The sequence below is a fragment of the Sprattus sprattus genome (assembly GCF_963457725.1).
Source record: "Sprattus sprattus genome assembly, chromosome: 11".
In the NCBI taxonomy this organism is placed as follows: Eukaryota; Metazoa; Chordata; class Actinopteri; order Clupeiformes; family Clupeidae; genus Sprattus; species Sprattus sprattus.
Window position 1 is genome coordinate 22,941,822 of NC_137909.1, and position 10,000 is coordinate 22,951,821.

General features: G+C 49.0%; 1 protein-coding gene across 1 annotated transcript in view; it reads left to right on the forward strand.

Annotated features, from left to right (window-relative positions):
- Positions 1-10,000, forward strand: part of rxraa (retinoid X receptor, alpha a) — a 123,426-nt gene that overhangs the window by 96,433 nt on the left and 16,993 nt on the right. The window contains exons 5-7 of the mRNA XM_080847184.1: positions 2,660-2,810; positions 3,107-3,286; positions 7,380-7,549. Coding sequence (XP_080703310.1) covers positions 2,660-2,810; positions 3,107-3,286; positions 7,380-7,549 — 501 coding nt within the window. The remainder of the gene's footprint in view (positions 1-2,659; positions 2,811-3,106; positions 3,287-7,379; positions 7,550-10,000) is intronic.

Here is a 10,000-nt window from a genome sequence, read left to right on the forward strand (position 1 = left end):
ATGCTGGACTGTTGATCGAGAGGTGCATTAGTGAGAGTGTGTGTGTGTGTGTGTGTGTGTGTGTGTGTGTGTGTGTGTTTGAGATTGGAGGAGGGTCTCCCTGTGACATAATGTGTACATAGCTACATGTTAGAGTATGTGGCCTTGCGCTGACTCCCTGGTGCGTCCCCTTGCACCTGTGCTAGTTTTAGAGCCTGGGTCAGGAGGTGACACGGACCCTCACGAAGCACGTCATGTCACGTGATCGGGAGCTCATTGATCCACCCTCAAGTGGGGGGTAGAATTGGAATGCTTTACCCCCCACCTGCTATAGATATGCACATGCATGCACGCACACACATGAACGCACACACATACTGTACACATACTGTATACACACACGAACACACACACACACACACACACACACACACACACACACATGAACACACACACACACACACACACACACACACACACACACACACACACACACACACACACACACACACACACACATGAACACACACACACACACACACATGAACACACACACACACACACACACACACACACACACACACACACACACACACACACACACCGTTTCAGACCTTTGTTCTACTGAATGTGACTCTTGATTGACTGATGGGTCATGGGGGCTAGAACCAAATGAAACTTAAAGTGATTTGAAATGACAAACTGATTTTAAAATGAAATGACTATGGAAATGATTCCAAGATTGCTCTTCATAAAAGGCAAGAGCAAATAGTGCTCTTCCTAAAATATAAAATGTCATTAAGTGAAATCCATTTTATGCACCAGACAATGTAAAACAGCACTAATGCTAGAAAAGAAATATAAATATACATTCCGTACATATACAGTGTAGTGATTGTACCGCATATTAGCTTTAATTCATTTCACCTTCACTATACACTGGAAAGACTTATTGAAAGGAAATATATCAAGATCACAAGTGAATTTTCCCAGAGCAGAACCCGAGTGACTGGCAGTCCCGTGATGATCTATTCTGTGTCTCACTGTGAGGGTGCTCCTGTGTCTGTCTCCCTCTCCATCTGTCAACGTGTGTCTGGCCAAGGGTCCGTCTCTGTCCATCTGTCTGTCTGTCTGTCTGTCTGTCTGTCTGTCTGTCTGTCTGTCTGTCTGTCTGTCTGTCTGTCTGTCCATCTGTCTGTCTGTCTGTCTGTCTGTCTGTCTGTCTGTCTGTCTGTCTGTCTGTCTGTCTGTCTGTCTGTCTGTCCATCTGTCTGTCTGTCTGTCTGTCTATTTGCGTGTCTCCGCCAGTCTGTTTCATTGTGGGAATACCAGCACTCTTGTCAAAATCATTTTGCGAGTGTGAGCAGAGACATGTTGGCTCTCTGCACTTCATCTAATAAGCCACCGCAGACACACACACACACACACACACACACGCGCGCACACACACACACACACACTCACACACACACACACACACACACACACACACACACACACCAACACAGATTGAGCCACCTGACTGTGTGATTCACATGTGTCACTGTGTGTGTGGGCATCTAGGAGTGATGCGATCATTCTTCATCTCCCCTCCATGAGTTGATCTGCTACACGTGTGTGAAGGACATGTTTTATACATTCAGGGAAATTGAATGCTTTTAGGTAACCGTAACTGAAGTCATTGCAAGTCGAGGGTTGAAAACAAGTCCAATCTTTTTGAACTACGCCAAGCACTCTTAAGTTATTATGTGTGTGTGTGTGTGTGTGTGTGTGTGTGTGTGTGTGTGTGTGTGTGTGTGTGTGTGTGTGTGTGTGTGCAGTAGCCTGTGTTGATGGCCTCTTTGGCTTTCTGTGCTCCTGGCTCATTTCCTCCTGTGGATGGGGATGACAAATGCGGCCGCTGAAATGTTTGGTAATTACAGGCCAAATGTATTCCTTTATACGGAGAGAAAAGTTACATGAAACAGCAGCCGTCTAAATTCATTGAGACACAGAATCTCTCTCTCTCTCTCTCTCTCTCTCTCTCTCTCTCTCACTGTCAGTCTGTTACTCTGTCTTTCTCTGTCTGTCTCTAGTTTTCCCTCTGTTTCGCTCGTTCCGCTCACCTGTCATGCCATTTGTAATGCATACACTCACATACACAGTGTGTGAGCCAGTGAAGCTGTCCGGTTCGTGTGTATGTGTGTGTGTCTGTGTGTGTGTTCATGTGTGTTCATGTGTGTATGGGTGTGTGTCACTTAGTTCAGCCTGTGACCTGATTCTCTGCCCTGCTGAATATTGCATGGGCACTGACCATTATGTCAGCTGGTGCTCCCAGAAACACCAGCGCACCAGCACACACACACACACACACACACGCACACACACACACACGCACAGTGGAAGTCTGTTCCATCTACCGAGGCTTAGGCCATTACAGACCCCCTGATAATCTCCCAGTCCGATCTATCCCCCTTCAGCCGAGCTGAAATCCAGCTCCCTGCTCAGTCCTGGGGGACCCACCCACATCCCCATTCCAGACCTGAAGGCTTTATAGCCTTGTGATTTTCAATACAGCAACTTCTGGAAGGGAATTGCTGTCTTAATGTACTTGCTTAATGTGTCTTTTTTCCTGTGTGTGTGTGTGTGTGTGTGTGTGTGTGTGTGTGTGTGTGTGTGTGTGTGTGTGTGTGTTGAACAGCTGAACTCCCCGATGAACTCAGTGAGTAGCTCAGAAGACATCAAGCCTCCGGTAGGCTTGAACGGTGTGATGAAGGTGCCGGCCCAACCCTGCAACAGCCCCCTGTCCCTCACCAAACACATATGTGCCATCTGCGGTGACCGCTCCTCAGGTGAGACACTCACACACACACACACACACACACTCACACACACAAATCCTCTCCCAAAACACGTCTGCGAACACTCAGACATGCACTTGTCTGACATGCATATACATACACACAGACCTTTCCCCTACCAAACACACATGTCATCTGCATGCACCCAAATACACACACACACATACACACACACACACTGTCTCCTACATACACATCCATATAACTTCTTGTATCCTCACACATTCACACACACATATACACACATTAACACACACATTAACACGCACTCTTCTCCTTCCCCCCAGGCAAACACTACGGCGTGTACAGCTGTGAGGGGTGTAAAGGCTTCTTCAAGCGGACCGTACGCAAAGACCTGACCTACACGTGCCGCGACAGCAAGGACTGCACCATCGACAAGCGCCAGCGCAACCGCTGCCAGTACTGCCGCTACCAGAAGTGCCTGGCCATGGGCATGAAAAGAGAAGGTACAGCACATGACGTTAAGGACCGAGTAAAGCTTTTCTACTGATGTGTAACACACAATCATGCAGACACTCACACACACACACTCACACACACACACTCACACACACACGCTCACACACACACACACACACACACACACACACACACACACACACACACACACAATAATGCACATATACACAACACAGATACACCGCCTCATACATACAGGAATCTACACACACACACACACACACACAGGCACATTAATAAGAGCGCATTTCAGCGCATTTCATAGAAGGCTAGAAAGATATTACTTCTCGCTATATATATAACAGTGTACAAAACCCAGAGCAACATAATGGAGTAGGGAACAGTGCACATAAGTACTCACATTAATGGGAAAAAAACATTCCATCTCTGGTGCAGGTTGTTTGTTCCTCCTTCAACTCCCTAGTTTGACCATTTAGCACAGCACTGTATCTTCGTCAATTAGCACTGTCTGTTCGCCATTTGTCTGCAGTCATAAAAGAAAGAGACTCATGGAGAGAGACAGAGAGAGAGAGAGAGAGAGAGAGAGAGAGAGAGAACGGAAAGCCAATGTCTCTGAGGCTGTCAATGCAGCCTATTAAAGTAGCACTCCTGTATAAACACAGGGAGCGGATTTAGCCGAAGTAAAGCTTAATGGGCAACTCTGGACTCCCAAGGCTTTTAACAGGAGCAGATAGTGGCAGATGATCTCAGACGACTCAGCCTAACAGCAAACACACAGAGAGGGAAAGAATGAGATGGGGTCTGCTGAAAGAGGAGAGAGCAGGCTGGATGGGTGATAGCATCTCTGCAGGCAAAAAGAGAGAGGGGTGAAAAGAGTGAGTGAAAGAAAGAGAGAAGTAACAGCAGGATGTATGGTGTCAATGTAGGAAGATAAATCTGAGAAGCACATGTAATAACACGTTCATGTTAGCGTCCATATCATGTAGTCTAGTAGTGGAGTTACTGAGGGGCACATGTGATAACATGTTAGTGTCCATATCATGTAGTCTAGTAGTGGAGTTACTGAGGGGCACATGTGATAACATGTTAGCGTCCATATCAGGTAGTCTAGTAGTGGAGTTACTGAGGGGCACATGTGATAACATGTTAGCGTCCATATCATGTAGTCTAGTAGTGGAGTTACTGAGGGGCACATGTGATAACATGTTAGTGTCCATATCAGGTGGTCTAGTAGTGGAGTTACTGAGGGGCACATGTGATAACATGTTAGCGTCCATATCATGTAGTCTAGTAGTGGAGTTACTGAGGGGCACATGTGATAACATGTTAGCGTCCATATCAGGTGGTCTAGTAGTTGAGTTGCAATCTTCCTTTGGGAAAGAAACCTAGAGGTTCTCCTGAAAATCCTTGAGATTTATGCTTCGAAGTCTTCATTGAAGAACCTTTATGGAACTCTATGGGCTATCGGCTTTATATCAAAGGGCAGCGTAGAGACTCACAAAAGGTCCTGACCTTTCCATTGACTCACAGTGGAAGATTTTCCTGAAGGATGCTAGCATGGCACTCCGACCCGTGGCGGAGCTGAACATTAGCACTTTTAGCACCCATCTGACACTTACTCGAAAGAGAGTGCCCAGCGAGCGCACTCTCGGCTCTCGTGTCAGCGAAGCCGCGACGTCTGTGGCGGCTCTAAAATATTGATCGGCTGGATTATTTTTAGGCCTTGCGCATCCATGCCTAAGAGAGAGTGTGTGTGTGTGTGTGTGTCACACACCGTCTGGCAGGTCCCAGGAGGCAGAAGCCCCCCCCTCCCCTCCCCCCTCCGTTTTTCAAAGGTTGGCCCCATTCCCTAAACTCAGCCGACTCTGAGCCGCATGTGGTTACGCCGGATGGGTCACAGTGTCTGCTCATGTCAGCTGTGGCATGCCTGGAATCAAACCCCCGGTTCATCTTCACCAGCCGGCCGTGGAGACCCAGGGACAAGGGGTTTTGTCTCAGCCATTAATTCAACTCATCCGTTATGAGTTTGAGATAGAGAGGCCGTAAGAGAACGGCAACAGGCAGAGGCAAAGCGAAGAGGCTTTCTTTCTCTCTCTCTCTCTCTCTCTCTCTCCTCTCTCTCTCTCTCTCTCTCTCTCCCATGACCTGTCAGTGGCCCCAGCCCCCCCCCCCCCCCACTTCTGTATTATACCAGTGGGGACTCAGGCTGCGTTAGAGGATATTATCATTTACTGGCTTTCACCTCATCCAGCAGCTCATAAGCCCCCCTGTACCCTGCGGCTGAGGAGGAGGCTAGGCTAGGGGAAGAGCTAGGCCGGGCTTGCTCGGAAGGAGGGGGCCTGGGGGGTCTGGAGGGGGCTGGGGGGGGGGACGGGTTGGGGGCTCTGGTTGTGGGGGTACAGTCAGTGCTGTTTTAGGCCTGGAGCGCTGAGTGATTCTGCAGGAAGGGGAGGAAAAAAAAGAAAAGAAAAGAAACGAAAGAGAGAACGAAGGGAGGAGAAAAAAAAAACGGGATTAAATGAATTTATGCTCGGCGGGCCGAGCCAGGGAGAGGCAGCCGTAACGTGATTTCCGAGCCCCTCACCTCTGCCTGACTCTGGGCTGAAGTATGCTACCCTCGAGATGACCCCCAGCCACACACCACCAACACCACACCGCCCCCCCCCCCCCCACCCCAAGCCCTCCACCCCCCCATCCCGACGCAAGACAGCGCTTTCACTGCTGTACGGGGGGGCGGGTGGGGGTCCTCAGGAAGCCCCCTTCACTCAGCGTATAGTCTAACACACACACACACACACACACATACAAATACAAATACACAGACACATTTACACATGAACAGAATAGCACAGGAACCAATGCAGTGATTCAGCAGTGAGGAAATAGCAGTAGAAGAAAGGGAGGTGAAGTTTTTATGTGGTTTTTATGTGGTTTGTGTGTGTGTGTGTGTGTGTGTGTGTGTGTGTGTGTGTGTGTGTGTGTGTGTGTGTGTGTGTGTGTGTGTGTGTGTTTGGGATGTTGACAGTTTTAGAAGCTCTGGAAAAATACACCAGAAGTAAAGACATTCAAGCTTACAGTTACACATATTGAAACTCACACACACACACACACACACATACACACACATACACACACACACACACACACACACACACACACACACACATACACCACACTGTCCATCCATACATGAATGGAAGTTGCTACATAAACGTCTCCACCATTTGTAAACAAAAACACACACACACACGCACACACACACACACTGGGCTTTAGGTGTGGTTAGTGGCACGTAGATCTGAGTGTGGTCAGCTGTCGACTCAGCACATAGACCACTTCCCGTCTTTTATCCAGCGGGGCCTCTTTTTCCACCACGACTCCTGTAAAACACCAATAACAAATCCCTCACACACACTCACACACACACACACACACACACACACACACACACACACACACACACACACACACACACACACACACACACACACACACACACACACACACACACACACACACACACACACACACTCACACACACACATCAGTGCATTCCTAATCCTTACCCTTGTCATTAGATTTCACACAGCACTCAATTCACAAACAATGCAATCAGCCGAACCAGTCAAGAAACAAACACTACAATTTAGGTTCAGATTGTCTTGCTCTAAAAACAGTCAAGGGCCACTGATCATCATCCCAAGTGCACCACCCACAAAAACATAAAAAAAACATTAAGCACATTTCATCCTGTTTCAAGGATTAAGTAGGATTAGCTTTCTAAGGGTCTCTCCATTCAGTTCAATTCAGTTGTATGTGTGTATCACTTACTTTCAATGGAAATCGTTTGAAGCGTTTTTGTTTGCTATAAAGCCTCCCCAGAGTGAACTTAAGTCTAAAAATGAGGGGAAAATGTAAAGTCTTTTATTGAAAAAAAATACATGTTTTGTCTTTACAAGAGTCGATAAAGCTGTTTGGAAAAGCCACGGGTCCTCAGCCCCTCAATCAGTTTGGGGCTAGTGGTGCCTCAGAGAAGGCGCCCCCTTGTGGCGGCGCCGTGTGTGAAAAGCTTGCTCTGTGAGCAGCAGTAGTGACCGGAACTAGTGTTGTTACATGCAGCCGTCCAGGAGGAGCGTCAACGGGCCAAGGAGAGCAAAGAGAACGAGGTGGAGTCCACCAGCAGCGCCAACGAAGACATGCCCGTGGAGAAGATTCTGGAAGCCGAGGTGGCCGTGGAGCCCAAGAACGAGACCTACATCGAGACCAACCTCGGCATGCCCTCCGACTCGGTGAGTGTTTTGGCCCTCGGTCATGTCACTTCCTTGTGAATCAGATGGGAGAGGTCCATGCTAGTGTTCTTTTTGTACAGGGAAGCTCCTTGTGAAATATGTAAGTGGCCCTGGCAACTGCCTATCAGTCTATCAGTGTGAGAGAGAGAAGCATGACTAGGGGTTGTGTTGCAAGAGGGGCAGGTAGAAATGGGAGAAGGATCAGTTCTTGAGAGCAAGAGAGAGCCAGTGTGGGGAACAGATAAGTGTTAGTGTTGCCTGAGCAAGCATTAGTTGGTGTGTGCGTGCGTGCGTGCGTGCGTGCGTGTGTGTGTGTGTATGTCTAACAGGTAGGTAGAGAATGAAACAGGGACCTCTGTCACACTCTCAGTACACACCCAAACACTGCCTGTCCCTCTGTCCCAGTGTGGGCAGGCTGGCTGGTGTGCTGGCAGGTGTCACATAGGCAGCATGTACCATGCCTCTGTAGGAGATTCCCCCTCCAGGATGCCACTCTCAGGTCCAGCCAGACTCTTTTTCTCTGGAGGCAGAACCAGGGGCTCTTCTGAACCGGGCCTCCTCTGCAGAACTACTGGCTCTTCTGAACCGGGCCTCCTCTGCAGAACCAGGGGCTCTTCTGAACCGGGCCTCCTCTGCAGAACTACTGGCTCTTCTGAACCGGGCCTCCTCTGCAGAACCAGGGGCTCTTCTGAACCGGGCCTCCTCTGCAGAACTACTGGCTCTTCTGAACCGGGCCTCCTCTGCAGAACCAGGGGCTCTTCTGAACCGGGCCTCCTCTGCAGAACTACTGGCTCTTCTGAACCGGGCCTCCTCTGCAGAACCAGGGGCTCTTCTGAACCAGGCCTCCTCTGCAGAACTGCGGGCTCTTCTGAACCAGGCCTCCTCTGCCCTCAGAGAGTTCACAGAGACACGCTACTGGGTTCCCCTCATAAATGCATTGTGTTCTGTGATGGAGTGTCTTACAGTCTAACACAACCGTCCAACTTTCACATGTACTGCTAACAGTCTCATGGATCAAATGGATAGTTCTAGTTCTAATGGATCAAATGGATAGTTCTAGTTCTTATGGATCAAACGGATAGTTCTAGATCTGAAGGATTCAAATGGATATTTATAGTTCTTGTGGATCAAATGGATAGTTCTAGGTGTTATGGATCAAGTGAATGTCATGTGATTGATGTGGAGGTAGTGCTCTGGCCTCCTGTTCAGATATGGCCTGTCACCGGGCCGTTTGCTCTCTAACTCTTTAACGACATTACAGCTTAAACCCTGATTAAAGGCCCATGTTTAAAGGATTAAAAACCATGAGAAACTGAGTGTGTGTGTGTGTGCGTGTGCGTGTGTGCATGTGATTATGTGTATGAGAATGTGTGAGAATATGAGTTTTGTGTGTGTGCTTGCGTGTGCTTGCGTGTTTAGGGCCCTCTTGGCTGCTTGACAAAAGCATTGACTCTCTCTCCTTTCTCCCTCTCTCCCTCTCTCCCTCTTTACCCAAGCACCCCCACACCCCCCAACCATGACCCCACCCCCCCCCCGGCCGCTTTGGGAACAAGTGCCCCGTGTGATAATTAATCAGAGTGCCGATGGCAGCCTGGCGAGTCGGCCTGGTGGCTGGTGAAAAGGGGTAGAGAGGGGCCTGACGGGGGGTAGAGGACCAGGGGCTCTGCGGCGGGCAAACGGCTGGGGCCAGGCCCCGGCTGAATGGGCTGTGTTTATCTCATGCTGACCTAGAACAGGAGTTAAACAGCCGTTAGTAACACGCCGCCGCACACACAACCAGAGGACTCTCCCTGAAAGAGAGAAGAGGGAGGTGGAGGAGGAGGAGGAGGAGGAGGAGGAGGAAGAAGAGGAGGAGTGGGGATTTAAAAACAAAACAAAAAAAAACATGAGACACGCTCTTGTTTATCGGCCCTCTTTGTCACGCTCGTTGGCCTTGCTTTCTCATCCCTGGCTGCCTCGTGTTCTCTGTTTCCCCTCTCCCTTTATATCTACCTCTCTCTCTCTCTGTCTCTCTCGCTCTCGCTCTCGCTCATTCTCTCACTCTCTCGTTTTCTCCATGTGTCTGCTTTCTCTCCGTTCGTGTCTCGGGCCTTGTTGTTGCTGGTTATTCATCTGGCTCTGTGCTCTCTGTCTCGCTCGTTCGATCACGCTCTCCCCTTGTTTGTGTAGCAGACAGATTCAGCCTGAGAAACAATCTGGGTACAAGCTGTTTTAATTGGAAAGGGCCTCAGTTCAGATCACGGTCTCTGCTCATCAACTACAGTCTGTAGGCACCCACAGTTGTGTGTGTGTGTGTGTGTGTGTGTGTGTGTGTGTATGTGTGTGTCGTTGGGGGGGGGGTCATTGTCATTGTTTTTTTGTTCTGTTTTTAGCGAGAAAGAAAGATGAATAAAGGGTCTAAACAGGGGTTCCAATCTGTCTTTGACTTGCGGTGAGCACCAAAACACTATC